We start from the raw sequence: 21877 nt of genomic DNA, 5'->3' as shown, positions 1-21877 counted from the left end.
TATTAGATATTCGGAAATGAAAAGTCTATCCACGTCTGTACGGGACACTACAACCATCCATTGTTTGAAATGACTACTTTTTTTTATACTCTTTTACAATGAAATGACCAAGGTGTTATTAGAGCCACATGGAAAAGAATGCTGTAAAATGCCGAGTCATGACTTCTCGATTTGATCCACCAATTAGTAATATGTTTTTTTTCCTTCCCGACCAAGAGCAATCATGCCTCTCTGTTACGACGGCAGACGGCATCACAGTGGAACATTCCCGGCACCGTATACACAACAGCGTATACTGTATGTACATCCAACTCTTAGAACAGCAGATGCATTCAGTGACACTCCGAACATCACAAAATCACTTTGGAAGTCTTGATTCGGATGTACAGTTGGTTCCATGTAAAAATACTGGAACATAAACTAAAACAAGTACCTTACCTTAAATTACGTGATGTCTTTGAAAGCAACTCGTCATTACTCATAACACGGTTGAAAGTAAAGTTACGCTAGTATTAAAGAGAGACTAGTGTTCGACAAATTGATTTTTAGACCATAATTGTTTGTGGTGATTAATCATGATTAATTCATTTTAAAATGGTGATTAATCTGATGTAAAAATTCTCAGTTATTATCCGTTTGTCATGCCCCATGCAAGGAGACATGAATGTTTTAACCCCCCATGGAATACAATGAATTTGGCAGTTCTGCACTAACATTGAAAGTCGCCCCCCCCCCCCAGCTCACTGCGTCCCCCTGGGTTATTGGTGTTTTATTCCCTAATATCGGATATTTTAAAAATTGAAGTGCCCCCCCCCCCAAAAAAAAAAAAAATTCCATAGCGGTTGGGCTCTGCTTCTCAGGTGAGTTAGAGCTTTTCTTCCCGTCACTTACACACAACAGTGACCTGATAAGATGTATAAAAAAAAAAAAAAGTCTGGAATATTACATTATTTTCTACCATACATAATCTACCAGTATTCCTTTCAATGTGGCTCTAATATTCTATTCTTCATGAAACAAGCCACGGTGGCTTCCAAAAGCAGTCCCCACGGGTAAAGCGCCTGTACACACCCACACACACACACACACACACACACACACACACACACAACTAAACAATTGGGTGGCTGCTTTCCATGACAAATCTGAGGCATTATGGTGACTTGCTGAAGCGGACTCCTATTCAACTAAACACTCCTCAGTCAAGGTCCTACCTTGTAGGTCAGACTAAGAGACAGATTAACAGACACCTCCGGGGCAAAACAACGTCAGCCCTGTTGGGAGATTTACACACAATTAAACAACATCAAAAACTAAACAAAAAAAAAAGTTTTGACAATCAGTGCTTGTCTCAGAGACAAGAAGTAGAGTTGTTGGTGTGAAATGAAAAGGACCCAAAAGCAGAGCGGCAATGGAACTGTGCGGGCCGACGCCAGGCTGGCAGTGAGTCCTCTGACGATGGCGCCATCTGTTGGTAGAGTTTCATCTTATTTCTGTACATTCTGTACATCCTTTCCTCAGCAAGAGGAGTTTAAAAAAAATGTAGTGGTTCACCACGAAGCATGATGACAAGAACATAAAAAGCGGATGTTAATCCACTTGAAGGGCTTTTTCTTTTGGCTGGCAGTGAGACCCGTTTTTGGAGATGTGGAGAAGACCCACCAGCCAACAGCTCCAGTGGGTCACTTCTAAAGCCTCATCCATCTTTGTCCTCCTCAATGGGTGCTTGCTGCTCTATCCGCTCGGCTCGCCGCTAGATGAACTTAAAGCATTTGGTCTTATCGTGCGGCAGGCGGGTTTTAAACAGCACCGAGTCCACTCGAAATTGGGTGTACAGGAGCGGCATGTAGCCGTACACCTTGACGAAGAAGTTGATGCACTTGTGGCGCTCGTGGAAATGGGAGTCGTCGTGCGACAGGGCCTGGGGGCAGCCAGGGCAGCGGAAGGTCCAACGAGACGTTACCTAAGGTGGAGAGGAAACTGTCAAATTCAGATTGTGAATAGTTACTTCTATTGCGGTCGTCGTCACCCACAGGACTGGAATGGAACGTTATCGACCACATCCTACAACTGGCCGACGCCCCCCATGCACGGGTCCCTCGCAGCTCATCACACTAGCTAGCTATGTAGAAACACTATCAGGCGTTGCTTTCTTGGCCTTGAATGACTCTACTGCAGGGGTCTCAAACTAGTGTCCTGCGGGCCACATTTGGCCCGCGGGCCGCGCGTTTGAGACCCCCGCCTTGATATAAAAGTTTAATGTTAGTGCGGCCCGCGCAAGTTTGATATGGATGCTGTATGGTATCATGTACCCAGAAAAAATTATTATGTTTGATTAATGTTCATGTTAAAGGTTAAATAACTGTTAGTAGTTATCCTCCCTATCTGTGTGGAAGTGGTAAGTTTTGTGCTATTTAAGTTTAAAGGAAATAACTTGAAGACTACCGTTTAGGTCGCTAGGTCTCTAGTTTGCGAGTTAGCATGTGTCTCAAGACCCTGCAGTTGCGCAATATGTTGTAAATAAAAAGAGTATAAATGTGACTATAGTCGTGTTTTGTCATGTCTACAGGGCTCTAATAATGCTTTGTTCATTTTAATCTGAAAAAAATAATTTGTCTACCCACCAACTATATGTGGTTTCTTAAGTTTTTATTATTTGCCGTTTTATTATTATTATTATATTTATTTATTACTGATTGATTGATTTTCTTTATTCTTGATTTGTTTATTTATTTTTCATCTTATTTTGTGCAGAAAAATAAAAAGCAAGATATTTGAGAACAGTGGAATGTTTTATCAGAGCTTTTATTGTAGAAAATCGGAACCAAAGCACTGAAAAAGTTTGTATATTTTTCTGTTTTTAATAAATGCGTTTTTTTTTTTTGGAAAACCTGATGCGATCCAGCCTTGCCCAGACCCTAGCTCCAGTGGCCCCAGGTAAATTGAGTTTGAGACCCCTGCTCTACTGAATAAGCTCTCCCTCGAAAGGCCCCAAATACAATCCACCTGCCAAAGATTTTCTGGTCCCAGTAGCTTCCCTCCCACTCAACACCCCACAAACAAATATTCTTCCCTTCCCTTAAAAAAAAAAAAGGCAGTTGAGGAATATTACATGTGTCAGTCTGAGTAATGGTGATACTATGAGGACTGCGATATAACACGGTGCCTTTGGGAGCTTTACTGATGCTGAGCAGAACAAGACTGACCTTAATGGGCGGTTTGCGGGTGATGTGCGAGACCAGGAAGTTCATGGCAATGTCCTCACAGTTGATGTACTCGTCCACCATGTCCCTGATGGCCTGGGGCATCACGTACGAGTACAGGTAGGCGTAATACTGCGAAGAACGGACAACGTTAAGCGTGTGAGGCTAACCGGGACGGGTGTCTCGTGAGTGGAGGTGTGAACCTTGTGGAAGAACGCTGCTCCTGTCAGGACCATGGAGAGCTCACAGGAGTAGTTGGAGTTGTAGAGCCAGGACTGGTGGTTGACGTCCCAGGCGTGATATCTCCCAGGGAAACCGACGATACGATCTCTGGCCTCTCGCCACACTCTGAAGATAAGGAAGACAATCGGATTCTAAGAGGAGTCTAAGTAGTCCTTATGGCTTGTTTGCGGTTTGAACCACGCCATTTTTATCCTCTTCAGACATTCTGTTGTACTCGTAAATCATAATTACGACAGACAGATGCTAATAGTCACACTCTAGTCACAAATCACTGCCACAATGTGTTGAAGACACACACACACACACACACACACAAATACTCAACGTCTCCAGTGCGAGATCACTTGGCAGTCAATGGCTACAAATTGTTCCTCTCTCAGGCTAAGAGAGGTGGTGAGGGAACATTCCGGAGTAATTCTGGTGCACTTTGGAGTCATTCTTGACGCAGCATACGCACACACAGACAGACGGCACAAGCCTGGACAAGCAGTACTGCAGTTTGTGGGAAAAACGTATCTTGGGAGAGCAGAAGTTGAACCTGTACTTACACATGTGGTTGTTTAACCTCTGACTTTAAAAGGAAAAATGCGCTTTTTGCCGAATTTTGCCCATCATTCACAACCTATATGTGAAACAAGAACACGTATGTCTTTCTGTAAGTTTTAAAGCTATTAAAAGAGATTTAAAAAAGGCAACTCATTTCAGCACGTATTATTCTTCTTATAAAGTGATGTGAAAAAATATCAACAATGCTACATTTACATATAATGTGACATGCACATTAACTCATTCAATCCCAGCCATATTTCAAAGGCTGTTCCTTTCGGTACCGGACATTTTTACACACAGAATATTGTGTTCTTGGTATATACCAAAAGAAAGATTAGACTCTCATTTTTCAGCAGAACATAGGTACGTTTCAGGAAGATATCAGTGAGGCTTTTTGTGAAAAGATACATTTCAAGCATATATATGTAGCCAAAGTGTCTAAGCAACGAGATGCCTTTTCACTTCCTGGTTACTGCTTGCATGCATTACAATGGGAAAGATGCAGGCCCTGCTCTAATAAAATGCACTTCGACCACCTAGTGGACGATTTTTCAACTTAAAACTGCTAATGATTTTGCAAAGCTACAGTGACGTTGATAATATTATTATTATTATCTACATTGTTACGCCGATCAAACTTCATTACTGGCAGATTGACACTTAAAACACCATTAAACACTTGCTAGCTACTAGCCGATTAGCTAATAGCTTCACCACAGACTCACCTGTAGGGCGTCAGCATTGCGCTCCCAACGCCTCAGACCCCTACCATAAGGTAATACTACATATCCGAGATGCAGTTTTTTTTTACATTGCTATGTGAAATCAACGTGCCGTGCATGTGTATTGATTCGACTGCTTAATTCAAATTTTGTTGTATGCAATACAATGACAATTGTTATTCTGAATGGCCAAAATATACAAAATACTGTAAGTATCACATGTTACGAATGTAATCGTTCCTATATTTTCACCTTGTTGGAGGTGTTTTATAGTGGTCTTTGTAGGCTGCATAGGTGGATCACATTACAGGATTATTGCAGCACTGAGCTGTTGCTTTTTATCTGTTTGAATATCTTTAAAATGCATAGAAAAGAGAGACGTGCTCATGTCTCACTTTAATATTGTCGATGATGGGCAAGTTTTTTTCAAGTGCCGTTTTGAACAATAAATGTAGGAAGGTTATGTTATTACTTCAGGTTGTATCCAAAGGCTGGTTTTGTGGAATGTGATCCTTCATTTATCAGCATTATCATGCATAATATCACCATTACAAACCTGAACCCGAACATAATCTCATCGTGGCGCAGATGCGCGTCGTCATCTATGGAGAGGATGGCCTCTGTCTCCACGACATCCCAGGGAAGGAAGCGATTGTTGAGGCTGTTCTTCTCTGTGCGGACAACCTGCAGGGAGAAAAATGTCTTTTAATGACTTTTTTCCCGTTTATTGCAGCACATTCTTATTGCTCTTGAGGGTGTCACAACTTAAAACAAAACGCCACATTTTAGCTTTCATGTGAAGAGATAGCAAACGTCTGGGTTGGTTTTTTGAACACTAATTCAAAGGCGGCCTTCAGATCCCTTCAAGTAAAGCTGTTTTGAGGTAGGAATTCAGCTGCAGTGTATTGGAATAAACTTTGTATCAACTCTGACAAATCAGATGCATTGGGGATTCTGTGTTAAGTACGATAAATGAGTGAATATTCGGCTAACTGGAGCGCTGGGCAATGTCTAATTGTTCACGTTTAAGTTCATTTGTAGTGCACTAGGAGCCTTTCATTTCCACTCTCCAACTTACCACGATGGGTAGTCCTATATCAGGCCACAGCAGGTCATCTGAAGGAGGCTTGGGAGAATTCCACACCACCACCACCTTGTTGAGGTACGGCAGGCCATTCAACCTCTCCAAGGAGTTCATCAGCACTTCCTCACGCTCGTACGTCAGCATGACCACAGTGAACTGCTCTCTGGGAACGTTCCCTCCCAAAGCTGCCTGGAACTCCTTCCCCGATCCCCCGGTGCCCCCGCCAATGGGCCTGAAACCGGTACCGGAACCCAGGAATTTGGCTTCAGAGGGCAGAACGGGGTCCAGAGGAGTGTGGGGAAACAAATGAAAAGGTCCGGGGGCACTGTTCCATGTTCGATAGATGTCCACGGCGGTGTAGGTGAAGTTGCGGAGAAAGCGTGGAGAAGCGTAGGGTGGCTCTGTCTCCACAGGGCCCAAATCAAGATCGCCATTGTCTGCGAGGTTGGCATCAGTTCCCGCAATCTTCCCTGCCTTGTGTGGGATCTCTTGCGCGGGCTCTTCATTTATGGGTGCAGCAGGAACCTGGATCCTGGTACGAATGCTAGCCAGGATAGTACTCAGGATGTTCTCGGAGGTGGAGAAGTAGGTCTCCCACAAAAAGCGTCCCTGTCGCCTCATAGCTAACACGTCATTGTCTGATAGGCTGCGCAGCAGGAAATGGAGCTCTGTCACACGAGGCTTCGGCACCATTATGGCGGCTTCGCTCCATCGAATAAACTGGTGGTAAGGTAGTTTGGAGTGGTCCCCGAGCACCACGGGGATGGCCCCTACCTCTAGAGCCTCAAAAAGCCTCATTCCACAACCTGCTGAGGCGACCAGCTGACCATCTCCCGGTGCAATCACCAAGGCAAAAGTAGATGCCTTTAGTACCTCCAGTCTGTCTTCTCGCTCTCCGCAGAGACACCACTCGGTCGGCAAACTGGGCTTGGGGCTTTTACAGGTGAACTCTATAAGCACCTGATCCAAATGGCTATCCTGGACTGCTTTTAAGGTGCCGATGATGCGATCGTCATAGTCAGCTGGTGGATCTCCTTCCAGCTCTTCCTCAAACGACTGAGGGTGCGTTTCCTGCAAGCTGCTCCTCAGTGACTCCACCCTCTCCCCTTGGAATGTGAATAGATATTTCCTTTTCACCGGCACCTGATGAGGCACTTCCAAGAAGTTGGGTTCAGAGAGGGCATGCACCAGCGGGGACACCACCAAGTCAAAGCCTTCACGGTACTGCCGCTCCAGGTATGTGGACTGAGCAACTGATGCCCGCCCCGTGCTGACATTGTACAAGAAATTCTGCGTCGTGGACTTTCTTGAAAGATGCACCAGCACATGATTGTGTCCATCTGAGCGCCAGTAAGGAAGAGCTTTGAGTTGTTTTTCTAAATCTGCAGGATTTGGAGGTGGGGATGCAGGAGACTCCTGTAGCTCCCCAACCAGAACTAAATACAGACAGGCGATGGTGGGGTTATCAGTTACATAAATATTGCTCTTAACCGACACAGCAAAAGCCTGCTTAACGAGTGGGTCAATATGCTCCCCCCATGGATAGGACTCCGCATCATAAACATAAACAGGAAATCCAGATGTGAGGGGGCAGCGGGCATAGTCAAAGCAAGTGTGCAGGCGGCAAGAGCGGGCAGATTTGGGGGGTGGGAGTCCTGGGTCTTCTTTGTCAGGAAGTAGCCTGACGGGCAAAGAAAGCTTCGGCTGATTCTGTGCCATCAGTTCTTTATACGAATGCTCCGTCTGGCTGATGACGTTCTTCAGTTGCAGCAGGTCCTGCTTGGCGCTGTCAATGCTCCGCTTGCAGGCCTCAATGCGTAAGTTGAGCCTGGAGATCTCCCCGTTCAGCTCCTGCCGCTTGGCCTCCAGCTGCAGCAGCTCTTCACTCACGGACTCGCGTATGCGGCACAGGTCTTGCACGTGTTTGGCCTCGCACAATTCGCCACCCGGCCGGGGCCCGAAGATCCTCTTATCGGGGCTTCCGGCTTCATCGATGGTCGTGAGGTAGTAGTGGGCAATGAGTGGGAAGAAAACCAAGATGAAGAAGAGCATGAAGCTCAGCCAGGTAAGACGCACACGCCTTAACACCCATGGCTGTCCACCGGACCCTAGTCCACCGCTGTTGCGCTGCATTATTTTTAGTATTTTTTTACTTTCCTACTCTGTTCCTTAACAAGGAATAAATCATATGTTCTGCAGCAGCCATGATTCGACCTTGTCAGGCAGATGAATGGATACTATAACATCAATAACTATAACGAAGAATCCAGCTTCACCTGTAAACTAATATATACCCTACAGTTTGATACCCGGAACAAGCTAAGGCCATTTCTCTTATGAGGTGTTCCGCAACCAGCAAGGTTCCCCTCAACGCCTTAACGGGTGATGAGGGGTGGGTATGGCGGCTCAAAGGTTGGCGAAACAGCGTGGTCCATCTCTTTTATGCAGAGTCTAACCATTCTGAAGAGTCCTCTGGAAGATGGGCCAGGGGAAAGGGAACCTGAGAGACAAAGAGAAGGGAGAAAATGACAGATAAGCGGTGGCTTGCGTTGTTTCTAGTTTAATTTCATGCTTGTTTCAGTGTAGATGTGGATCACTCATTCTAACGTACCAAAAATTAATTGGAAATAGAATGATAATGAAATCCGACCTTGCAGGTGGATCACCAGAGCAAGCGGATAAAATGTCATTGTTTTTAAAAACCTGTTCACTGTGTGGTCATTTCAGCCTCCATGGACTTATCTTGCCATCGTTTTCATGGGCTGCATCTCTGTGGGTGTGTTGTTTTTACTCCTGCCTGTTTGGCCCAAAGCCCGGTTAAGATAGCACATTTAAAACAAACATAGGAAAATTCTTGCTGTGCACTTGCTATAAAAGTGACATTATAAAGCTCCTGGCCGGCGTTTTATTGGTAATATCTGCCACATTAAGTACCAAACAAGCGCTAGAGTGCATTAATGAAAACCTCTATAAAAGATTACGGTGCTTTCAGACCTTCACTTTCTCTGGTCCGAATTTGGTTTCTAAATGCGGTCAGTTTCACCCAGGGTTCTGTTTCTCCAAGTGAAGCAAAATGTTTACTTCTATTACTGATCACAAGGAATTGAGTGCAACAGCGTTGATAAAAGCAGCACGGAGCAAAACTGAACAATTGAGCAGGCAATAGTACTCCAGCAAACAGCACTTTAAAGGAAAACTGCACTTTTGGAGGGAAATTTGTCCATCATCCACAATGCTGTGCATGCTAAACAGAAAAAACAGCTAGCATGAGGCAGCTAACAATGCATATAATTAAGGATGAGCGAATATATCGGGCCGATATTTGAATTTACCGGCTCAACAGGGAGCTCAAATCTTGTGCGGGAAGATACAGCCATTTCAGTTATCAGACATTGTAAGTGACAATGGTGGTACTTATTAGGTTATCACATGGTTTGTCTGGTATCAGGCCAGGTCCGAAGGTCGAAGGCTGATACTGGCACGCGGGGGCATGATACTGGGCCTGATACCAGACAAACCATGTGATGGATCTTATTATCACATACTATTTAATCATGAGCTTATTATCACGTACTATTTAATCAAAAGACCATTTTGTTTCCAGAAAATGTTCAGTTTATTACATGTATTATATCTAAACAGTGTAAACACAATAATTGCAAAAATATTTCAACAATAATATTTTATCAACAGTCTTATCTTATCAATGTCTGACAATTAAAGTTCCATTAATCAAGTTTGGGTTTTTTGGTGACTGGAGAAGCACGAGTAATATTTATAGTTACAGTGACATTTCCTGTCACATGCGCGGAGTTTAGAAAGTTAAGCCCAGGAGCCCACTTCATGACCTGGGAGTTCTGGGAGCGCTGTTCTCTGATTGGTTGTTTCACGGGCACGATACCAGAGCAGCACGCTCTGAGTGGACAGCTACGGGGGCTGATACTGGACATGGTTAAACTCTATATTTTATCAGTATCACTGCCCTGGGCTTTGACACAGTATCATTTCGGCCTTTTCCCGTATCATTCATGGGCGGTTTCTAGGGTACAGGGCCAATTAATACTGTAATATGTGATAATTAAAATTACCAAAGTACTGTACAAAAGTATTACGTGCTATCATGAAGGTCCCACACTACATGGTCACAGTATGTTTAGAAGGCAAGTTTTTACAGGTGTTTTAATAGAGGGCTTTCGAGGCAGAATCCCATTACATGCTATTATTAGCTGCCTCGTGCTAGCAGTTTTTCAATATTTAAAGAGAAAGACGTGTGCTCATGTCTTACATAAGGATTGTGAATGATGGGCAAAATTTCCTTTAAGGAGAGCCTTCAGCAAATGATTCTCCTCCACCTCCACCTGATCAAAAGATGTGCCTCTCAGAGGACAACCTGCTACCTGCAGACACAAAAAAAACCTAAGACGTGCTGGTGAGGCAACAGTCTTATCAGTTTCTATGCAACCTGTAGTTATGTAATCATGATCTTGTCGCTTCAGCGGTACACTTAAGTCGAATGAGAGAAGCAAACATTTTGCACTCGGGGGAAACAACACTTGTTTGTTGGTACCAAAAAAAAAATCCCAGGACATGTGACCTTAGAATGCTGTCTGGCAACCCCGCTGCTCAGTCATGAGCCTGTGTGGCAAAGCTACACTGGTCTGATTACTTGCAGCATGGCTGCCATGTCACTTGGGTAATAGCAGACAGATGTTAGCCAATACAGCTGCTGCTCGGTCTAATCTTTCGACTCGAAACAAGCTTGAGGGAGAAGCCAAATCTCAATCCTTTTGGGCTGTAACGCCATCTGTTGCATATCTTCTCGTTTGAAGCTGATCCGCCTGAGAAAAGGGGAAAAGCATCGATTGCCGTGTACTTACTTTGTGTGGATCAATAATAATTCCACATTACCCACTTCATCCCTGAACTGTGTGGCTGTTAAGGACATAATAGACTGCTGTTGGTAGCCATTAGCACTCTGCTTCACCTTAAACACCACAATACTCTTACAATTACTTTGATAAACAGCAGTTAAGTTACATGCACTCAATACCGATCCTGCAGTTCTTACTCTATAAACAATCAAAGCTTCAATTCAGGCCAAGTAAGAGTGTTGCAAGCGTACCATTTTCCAGTAAAGAATGAGTCATTATATTATTATGCCAGACATTTAGAGACAAGCAGTTGTATAAATGAACGGTCTGTTTCCCGCATACCAGCACAGCTTTCTGACCTCGTCCTCATGAAAGATGCGCAACAACAGGAATGTCCAATTTTGAAGACAACTCAGGGAGGCGGAGGGACTAGCAGGTGAAATGACTGAAGAGTGAAGGTTTTTTTTCCTCCTGTCTTGACTGTTAGAAAGAAATTGCGGCAAGGAGAAGGATTTGAGGTCTGACGGAAGGATCACAGAGCTTGTATTTTTAATAAGGCTCCGAGAAGCAAGACTCCAAGCGTTAACGGCGGGTGAGACTGAATCTGGATCTTTACTTCTTCTTTTAATCATCAAAAAGTACTTCCCAAGAACGAGGAGGAATATTTTTTATATGTAACAGAACTGCAAAGGCTGGTTGCAACAATGAAACATTATTAGAGCCCTGTTGACATGAAATAGCACCCCTATAGTCGCCTTTACATGCCGATTACCCAATATATTAGACATCATCACAATAAATAAAACATAGAGCATTGACAGCGTACTTCCTGGTGGCTATTGTCTCAATGTAATATTGTAGAATACGACTTTACTGTCGTCGTTTAACGAGTGCTACAGTGCTAACCACTCTGCTAACATCCAACTCTAGCTAGGCCCCGCTAGTTGGATTGGGTCAAATTATTACGTTTCATTAATGTTCATGTTAAAGGTGAAATAACTGTTAATACTGTACATTTGAATCTGAAAAAAATAATTTCTCTACCAACTGTATGTGGTTTCTCACATTTTTCTTATTTGCCGTTTTATTATTATTTTACTTATTTATTACTGATTGATTGATTTGTCTTTATTCTTAATTTCTTTATTTTTTTTTATCTTATTTTGTGTATAGAAAAATAAAAATTAAGATATTTGAGAACAGTGGAATGTTTTATCAGATATTTTGGTGTGGAAAACCAGAACCAAAGTACTGAAAAAGTGTAGGGTATAGCAGAAGCAAAAGCATTGAAAATAGTTGTTTTTATTGATTTTTTTTCCAGTTTTTAATAAATGCGTTTTTTTTTTTTAACCTGATGCGGCCCGGCTACACCCAGAACCTAGCTCCGGTGGCCCCCAGGTAAATTGAGTTTGAGACCCCTGGTCTTTTGAATGCATTATATTTCTATTTTCGTTCATTTAGCCATTTTTATGTTGGGAAAAATGCTTAATTTATGCAATGAAAATGTAAAAAATTTGCTTGAATATGCATTTATGTTACTGATAATAGACCATATTCAAACACAAAAACGTGACAGAGTGGGGGTGTAATGTAACATGCAAACCAGCGGGTGGGGCCAAAAGGTTTTCGGCCTGTCACTCACACATATACTAGTGACCTGTAGAGATGCCTTCACAACACAGGGACCCCCTGGAAACAACAACATTTGATATGATAGCTGTTGTATTGATATTGAAAGTAAGGTTTAAAATAAAAAAAGGATTCTTAAAGAGGTGTCGCCTTATATTCATGGTCATCTCGTATTAGTTGGAGAATATACGCTGATCAGAAGCAGAAGAATTATTATAAAGGCCCGCAAGGTTGTTAACACCAGCACTACGCAATGTCACACTGCCTGCTGGGACTCCAAAAAAAAGACACCTCATGTGTTTCTGTCCTTAAAGCTCATTGTTCTTGCAGGCTACTCCTGTCATCATTAAGTGTGATCGAGGAGATGGAGCCAGGCCGCTAGCTCAGGAGAAAATATGAGGCAGCTGCTGTTGAAGGCGGTGCTAAAGCACACCGGCGAAGGGGAGCAGCTGTTGAAGGAGCCATGACTGGGCAATTCACTTTTTGAACAAACATCCATATTGGCTGGAAATTATAGCTGCAGCTTCCCATAGCAGATGCCGTGGTGTCCTTCGGTAGACTGAAACTCGGTCTGACTCAACAGCGACGACCATTTTGCATTTGCAAGGAGGACAAGGGCAGCGAGGAAGACGCATATGATGAGAAAAAGGGGGAGAAAATGAGTTTGTACCGACAGATGGGCCTTCAAACTCCAGAGCTCATCTAATATGACAAAACTACAAAGGGGAGTCATTTACAATGTGTCCTGTTTCAATAGAAAATATGCATAGGGACTAAACCAGGGGTCTCAAACTCAAGGTCCACGGGCCAAATGCGGCCTGTGGGACGCTAGTTTGAGGCCCCCACATTGATATGAAAGTTTAATGTTAGTGCTACACAGAAATGACAGCTTAAAGCTGTGTGCACACCGGACACACAAGACGCAATTTTGCTCCTAGATGTAACGATGCTAACTTGCTAAGTGGGTAAAATGGTTTCATTAATGTTCATGTTAAAGGTTAAAAAACTGTTAAATTGAATCGGGAAAAAATTATTTCACTACCCACCAACTATATGTGGTTTGTTAAGTTTTTCTTATTTACTTATTTTATTTATTTATTACTGATTGACTGATTGTCTTTATATTGATTGATTTATTTATTTTTTCATCTTATTGTGTAGTAAATAAAAATGTAAATATTTGAGAAAACCGGAACCAAGCAAAAGCATTGAAGACAGTTTTTTAATTTTTCGTTTTTAATAAATGTTTTTTTTTGTTTTTTTTAAACCTGATGTGGCCCAGCCACACCCAGACCCTAGCTCCAGTGGCCCCCAGATAAATTGAGTTTGAGACCCCTGGACTAAACACTCCAACACTATTGTGGCTCTAACAGTCGGACAGCAACGTCACAATGTGACAGCCAATTAGTGGAAAAAAAAAGTTAAAAAAGCAGCACATAACAGTGCATACATTTTTCCCCTAATAAGCTGAAACTTCCAAAAACCTCAGCTGACCCACTAGACCCACTAGCTGAGTGTACCGATCAGGTTTCTAAAAAAAGGTGGCTTCTTTTAATTGGGTGCCTGCAACTGGAAAGTACCCCCCGCCCTCCCTTCATTAGCCAAAATCTAATTAAAAGCTGCCACATGCTTTGACTGGACAATTAAGTTACACAAAGATGAACCAGAAAGAGAGGATGCCGAGGCTTCCAGACAGCAACAAACAGAGTCTAATCCCTGCTCATTAAGTATGTTATGCTCTTATTATGCACAGATGAAAGGACACCAGTCAGATCTTACAAGGTGTGCCAAAAATAAAACCGGAACTGTGTGCATTATTTGAAAGCACAATTAGTATTTGATACAGAAAAAAATACATAGGTTGTTTATTATCAGGTGATGAAAAGTCTCAGTCGGACTCAGTAATGGCTAGCTCCACTGTTCTTGGTAATCACTTATGTGATGATGTGATTGCTTCCATGAGGCTATTTATTGGGAACATTGCTCCGAGTGGTGAAGATGGCTTCGCCAAGGGTATCAACTGTCTGGAACATTTTTATAAACTTCCCTTGCCATCCATCCCCAAATGTTCGCTATGGGATTTAAATCAGCGGAACATGAGGGATGGTCCAAAAGAGTGATTGTTATTCACCCTGAAGAAGTCCTTGGTGATCCATTAACGCAACACGCCGTCCTGCGGGGTGACTTTTCTGTGTACTTATACAACAGTTTTTTTATTTCAAAACACCAAACAGATTGGGCCTAGAACTAACAAATTCTATTTATTTCTGTGAGCCTTTTCTGGAATTATATTGTAGAACAAGCAGACCTCTACCAAGCGCCATAGTTCCCCCCCCTCAGATTGTTATTTACATCATTAAATATTAGTCCAACATTTATTTGATCTACATTTTTACATTCCTTGACCAAGAAAACATAGTATGAGCAATGGGATTCATAATGATAACTGTATTAGTTTAGTAGTTATTCACACAAATCGCATTTTCCGTAATGGCAGTTTCCTTCGAGAATTGGATCCATACAACAATTCCAGATTCCAGTGTCCGGGTTTTATGTAATGGTGTTTATTGCATGTTTATAGCTTCATTTGTTGTCTTCCTGAAATGAAAATTCAAAAAATTCTCTATTTTTTTCATATTCTGGATCATAAGTATCCAGAATGATTCCATGATCTGGGTCAGTCTTTGATATTTTGTAGAAACTGTCCTGTACCGTTCAAGGACTCTGACCATTTTGTTTTGTAGTGTTATACGCACAAATAACAAAAATGGAGGGGCAGCATGGCGGTCTAGTGGTTAGCGCGCAGACCTCACAGCTAGGAGACCAGGGTTCAATTCCACCTTCGGTCATCTCTGTGTGGAGTTTGCATGTTCTCCCCGTGCATGCGTGGGTTTTCTCCGGGTACTCCGGTTTCCTCCCACATTCCAAAAACATGGCCACTCCAAATTGTCCATAGGTATGAATGTGAGTGTGAATGGTTGTTTGTCTATATGTGCCCTGTGATTGGCTGGCGACCAGTCCAGGGTGTACCCCGCCTCTCGCCCGAAGACAGCTGGTGAGGAACCCTCGTGAGGAAAAAGCGGTAGAAAATGAATGAATGGTCTGACCTCACAATGTTGAAGAATCCTTTGACACCCGAGTTCTTCCACATTCCTGAAAATTTCATCCAAATCCATTCAGAACTTTAAGTTATTGTCAATACAAACAAATAAACTGATAAACGCCAGCAAAAACATAACCTCCTTGGCAGACTTAACTAGCAAGACACAAAGCTTGGTTGCTAACAGCTGCTCTATAAGTTACGGCCGCTGGTATCGTACATGCCAACAGAACAGTCATCCATCATGTTCCAACAACGTCCCCAAAAAAAGACCACAACAAGGACTATACATTCACTCGGAGACATGGACATCGGACATTTTCCCTTTGTGGCGCTGGTCTTGTGTCTGTGTGTGTGAACAATGTTTTTACTTGTACGCCAATTTGTATGCTGAGGTACTCTGTACTCCTTCATTTAAGAGTCTAGTTTGGAGTTGTTGTTTTTTTTCCCCTCCCCTCTCCTAGTGTTGTCCCCCTCCTTCCCCCCCTTTCATCGCCCAATCATCCCGTCCTGTCACCCCTTGTCTCACTGCATAGTATGTTGTATATGTATGGACGGATGATTGCACTATTTCGCTTGTACTTCTGTATAAGTGACAAGAATAAAGGGCTACATCATCATCATCATCATCATGGAAGTATGCAAATATTTGCTTGGACTCTCAATGGGGAGGCGGTTTCATCTCCTTGCCAGGACATCATGCTGTGCCAAGTCCTGCAATAGCCATAAATAGGACTAGTTAGAAAGCCACGGTAATCATGTAGAAAAAATGAAGCCTTGTCTGGCTTGAAGTTATTTCGATTCACATGGGAACTGTCTTCCATGGGAAAGACCTCTTCAAAGACGGACCGAGATTCTGTATGAACGCTGCACAACAGTACCGCAACACTGTCCTGGCTTTAAGTGGTGAATATTAAAACAGATGACTAATCATTGCATGAGGAAGGCGCTAATCCGGGTGTTGGACCTTTCATGTGCACTCCTAAAATCCTTCTAACATTAGTTGGCCATGCTTGGATTTTGCCTGTAAATATTTCAGCGGAAGAGCCCAGACGAGGGTTGGTGTCAAAAATAAATCCCGTTATCTTGGCCTGGCAGCGGCCATTCTTGCTTCATCCTCTGGAGGGGGGTCTCTGTTCGCAACACAGACCGAACCGTAACAGATTGACTCAGGCCAGCAACAGCTGCCACAACCCCCGGAAGTCCCGTCTTCCATGACACTGGTGGATTGTGTGAGGGTAGCCCGGGTGATTAGTCTTTGACATGGGAGAGTTATGGCGGGATCCAACGTGGATATTTCATACAGTCCTATGAAAACATTAGGACGTCCCGTTACTGGTATCACGGTTTTCCTTCCAAAGGGTTTGACGAAAACCAAAATGTACGAAAAACGATTTTTCCCTATGGGAAATCATGTCAATCCAATTCATCAAAAGTCACATTTATGAGATAGGAGAGTCAAAATTATGAGATACAAAGTCAAAATTGTTAGATAAAACATCAAAATTATGAGCTAAGACATCAACATTATGAGGTAAAATGTCTAAATTATGACATAAAAAGTCAAAATTAGAAGAAGTCACAACTATTAGATAAAAATTAAAACCTATAAGATAAATTAAAAATTCTGAAATAGGAAAGTCAGAATTATGAGGGAAAAAAAGTCAAAATTATGAGATTACAAAAAATACAATTACCAGATAGGGACGTTAAAATTATGAGATAGAATTCAAAATTATGAGATTAAAATGTCACAATTATGTGATAGGGAAGTCACAATTCTGAGATAAAAATTGTAACTTACGAGATGAAAAGTAAACAATGAGATAATTGACAATGAGAACAAACAATGTGAGTCATAATTATGAGAAAGTGTCCAAATTTTGAGATGAAAAGTCACAATTATTAGATAGGGAAGTCATAATTCTGAGATAAAAATTCACAATTCTGAGATACGAATACTAACTTATGAGATAAAAAGTACATGAAATAGAAAAGTCTGAATTATGAGGGGGGAAAATTAGGACATAAAAAGTCACAATTATGACATTAAAAGTAACACCTATGAGATAGGAAAGTTAGAATTAAGAGATAAAAATAAGAAAAATATGATAAAAGTCACCTGTATGAGATAGGAAAGTCATAATCATGAGAAAATGTAAAAATTCTGAAAGTCTAAATTATAAAGACAGGGAAGTCATAATTCTGAAATAAATATTCACAATTAATATTCACAATTAAGTCACAAAAAGTCTTACTAAATTATGATAAAACATGAAAGGAAAAAAATGAAATAATTCTGACATCTCTATCTCATATTTGTAACTTTTTATGTCATAATTTTGACTTCTCATAATTTTTACAAACTGCATGTGTGCCGATGTGGTGAAGACGCCTGTGAAGAAGGCGGCACATGTGCAGTTAGCATCTCGTAATTTCAACTTATCTCATACTTTCACTTTTTATCTCATACTTAAAAAAAACAAATCATATAAAAATTGGGGCGTACAAAAACCAAAGTTGTACTGCATCCTGAAAGTTGAAGGCTCACTAAACAAATGTTCAATGACTTGCTAAGTCTTGCCCGTGCCCCTGCAAAAAAAAAAAAATGTTGACGTCAATCTTCCTAACATCCGCATGTGCTTGTCAGTATTTCAAGTCCATTCGGCTTATGGGGTCAAAGGACAAAAAAAAAAAAAAACATAACATATGACATTGGCAGGACAGACAAATCCCACTCCTTTGCTAGCAGGCATGGTACCGTGCAGGGAAAAAGTTTTACTCACACTGCCAAAAGTCAAACCAAGCTGGGTCATCTCCGACTTCGCCTTCATTTCCACTCACGCACTTGAGTCAGCAGCAAATGTCGGGTCTTAGAAAATGATCATCAAAAAGCAAAAACTAATCCGCTACTGCTACAAGCTGCACAGAGAAAAGCCTAACAACCACTCTCGTGTCTGGAAACAGATGTTCACCGAAACAGGAAGAGAGTTTCGCTACAACTCAAGAGATTTGTCAGGAAAAGTGCAAGCGAGCGGGCGGTAGCTCCGTTTGGTGATTCATCAAAGCCTCGCATCATTTAAAAAAAAAAACAGATCCCTTCTTATTTGTGGCAGCTCTGCTCTCCGCATTCTTGGGGTATCATCTTGTGGGCCGAAATTAACGTATGCAACTTGTGCAGTTGGCTAGCCCGAGTTTTTATCCACTTTGGGGTTGCTAGTTTTAACCCAAAATGTGTCCCATTTATTGGAAATTTATTGGAAAAAGACATGGACTTTCAGTTAGCGCTCCGCAACATAAGCGAATCAATTCAATTGGGTCAAAATCTCTTGTTCGACTCATCTGTTATTGTACTGTCGGAGCCATGAAGCTGACTACAATGGTAGATAACTACCGCATTAGCGCTCATGTTGCCAACGTGCCATTGTGCAGTGCTGTGACCGGAGTTGATCAATTTAGGAGCAGAGACAATGTCAAAGACAAATTGTGACTTTGAGAATAATCGATATCGGTTTTTCACAGCATGAGCGGCCACGTGGAGTCAATAGTAAATGGACGCCCCCGACTGTTTAAGTAATTTTTGCATAGCATGAAAACATTCACACAGACATCAATTAGCAAAAAGTCAACATTACAGACAGTATATTGTATGGAAGTGGTTTGCCTACAAATGGTTGCATTTTCGTGCACAAACATGGCACACAGAAAGGATGACTCATAATTAATCGATGTACATGTACAGTACGTGTGTGAAGTTAATTAACTCATTTAATAGTTGTACATTTTTTAGAATCCTGCACAATATTTCTGTTAAAGTGAAAGTTATGCTTGTATATATTGTGGGGTTTTTTTGGTTTTTGTTTTTAGTCGGGAACTGATATTTGCCTGAAACTTACCCATGTTCTACTGTTGATTACTAAAGAATTTCTGATAAAAGATGAGAGTCTTTAGGGATGTGCGATATTGGCTTTTTTTGGGGGAGCTGAAAACCGATTTACATTTTGATACTGATATCAGTCCAATAATTATCAGACATCCCTAATAGCCATAGAAAACGATATTCAGTATGCCTTGGAAAATGTCACATCTCCAACAACCATTGTCTTTAAATGAGGATCACAACCCCTCTTCATTTGTTTGCCAACTTAGCTAAACACGGCCTGATGTCCAAGTCACAACACACACAGTGTGTGAGTGACAGGAAGAAAAGGAAAAATTAGGACATAAAAAGTCACAATTATGACATTAAAAGTAACACCTATGAGATAGGAGAGTTAGAATTAAGAGATAAAAATAAACAATTATGATAAAAGTCACCAGTATGAGATAGCAAAGTCATAATCATGATGAAAATGTCAAATTTCTGAGATAAAAAGTTAAAATTATAAGACAGGGAAGTCATAATTCTGAGATAAATATTTACAATTAGTATCCACAATTAATTCACAAAAAGTCTTACTAAATTATGAGACATGAAAGGAAAACATGACACCAAAATGGACCGCCATGACCAGAAAACAACCTCTCTCATTCAAAGTATACAACAATGTCTATGCAATATGCCGTCATATATTTCAGTTAACCAGCCAATGGGTGTCTTTCCCTGCTTCTTGTGCAATGTAGGCAGCACGGAGTGTTCTCATGAGGAGAACACATCTAGCCAATGTCTGAGGAGGGTGCCAGATGGCTGAAGTCGCTGATGTAAACGATGGATTCTGTGGTTTTTACGTAACCGTTACCATCCTGCAGAGAATCGTGCACAGGGCAGGTTATTGTGCTGCAACCTTTTCACATTTTTTTTCTCTCTCCTTCTCCTCAGCTGGATTCATTTCCCTTCTCAAGGTCGCATCCAAATCGATACAGCCTCAGTCATAATGGGCCCGTCAACGCGAGGGGTTTAATCTCCGGAGACATGCCGAGTTACACATCGTGTCGTGTTACAGTTTTACAACCACACTCTATTATAGAAATTGTGGCCTTTAATCGTTGTGGTGTTGCCAGGAGATGTCTAAATTCAATACGTATGACCTCGGTTATTATTGCTTCAGACTTACCACACACAAATCACACAAGCGAGCATCTAATCATTTTAACACTTGGAATTTCTGATTTGTAATTTTAATTTTTAATTTTTTTTAATATTTGTAATTTCAGTGTTTCCCGTCGGACTGCAGGATTTGTTTATGTGCTGGATTAATAATATAAATTATAGACACTTTTGTTTTTTATGTTTGTAATGCTTTATTGTTCGTTCGTTTATTTTCTACCGCTTCTTCCTCACGAGGGTCGCGGGGGGTACTGGAGCCTATCCCTGGACTGGTCGCCAGCCAATCACAGGGCACATATAGACAAACAACCATTCACACTCACATTCATACCGATGGACAATTTGGAGTCACCAATTAACCTAGCATGTTTTTGGAATGTGGGAGGAAACCGGAGTACCCGGAGAAAAACCACGCATTCACGGGGAGAACATGCAAACTCCACACAGAGAGGGCCGAGGGTGGAATTGAACCCTGGTCTCCTAGCTGTGAGGTCTGTGTGCTAAGACCGTGCCGCCTGTAATGCTTTATTTAAAAATAAAAAAAAAGCACTGCCACATATCGATTGCAGTCCTGTGGCAAACACTGGTAGGTATTGTTTAAAAGGGGTTTAACAAGGAGGCATTTTGACCCTGGAACAGATTATTTCTATTTCCAATACTTCCTATGGGAAAATATGTTTGGAAACAAGTTTTTTGGGACAACATATTGCAGAAATTCTCCTGTATTGCATCCTGAAAATTACACTTTAGACGTAAATTTTCAGATATGATTGCTATAATGCTATTGTTATCCTGTAAAAAAAGTGTTGTTTCTCGCTACTGGGCTTTGGCAGCACATACCTGTATGCTTTTTAATGGAATTTGTTGAGACTTTATGGAGTAAATTTATATCTAAAACAAAATGTCAACATTGATACCACACCAAGTTGGTTGACGTGTGTGTAGTGTCTACTTGTAACATCTGGATAAAACGTCCAACGCTACATTGTTAAGCCTCCAAAAAACGCCGTTATTTACCTGTACATAGTTAGAATAGGGGAAATGAAAATAAAGGTGTTAGAAAGGTGTGCACCTCGGCAAAACATGACGTCTCTTAGCTCGCCTGTTAGCCAGCAGTGGTCCCAACATTTTCTCCCTCTTTGACTGGCCCTCCAATGTTAGCTTCAGTGGCTACTCACCCTCTGAGACCCTCCGGGATGTCCTAATGAATCAACCGCAGCCGCTCCGAAGGTCTGTCAATTCGTTAATCCTCTCTTGCGTTAATTTTGAACTACTCGATAGTCCGGACGAGGCTGTGCGAGAACTCAGAGCATCATTAAAAACGGTATAGTTGCCGCTGAGACGGCCCGCACAAACAGCGCCGACAACTGTGCCGCAGTGCATTGTGGGTAAATCTGTGCTGTTTATCATGGCATTAAAGAGGTGGTGA

General features: G+C 41.8%; 1 protein-coding gene across 1 annotated transcript; it reads right to left on the bottom strand.

Moving 5' to 3' along the window:
• Positions 1-831: 831 nt before the first annotated feature.
• Positions 832-21816, bottom strand: extl3 (exostosin-like glycosyltransferase 3). The gene is made up of 6 exons (XM_058056483.2): positions 21627-21816; positions 5796-8301; positions 5274-5401; positions 3407-3551; positions 3207-3335; positions 832-1963 (listed from the first exon to the last, which is right to left on the bottom strand). The coding sequence occupies exons 2-6, from the start codon at positions 7932-7934 to the stop codon at positions 1754-1756; spliced, it is 2751 nt and encodes a 916-aa protein (XP_057912466.2). The 5' UTR covers positions 7935-8301; positions 21627-21816; the 3' UTR covers positions 832-1753.
• Between the last annotated feature and the right edge of the window lie 61 nt (positions 21817-21877).

The sequence above is a fragment of the Doryrhamphus excisus genome, linkage group LG19 (genome assembly GCF_037039965.1).
Source record: "Doryrhamphus excisus strain RoL-2023G ecotype Guam linkage group LG19, RoL_Dexc_Guam_v1.1, whole genome shotgun sequence".
In the NCBI taxonomy this organism is placed as follows: Eukaryota; Metazoa; Chordata; class Actinopteri; order Syngnathiformes; family Syngnathidae; genus Doryrhamphus; species Doryrhamphus excisus.
This window is presented reverse-complemented; position numbering and strand designations above follow the sequence as displayed.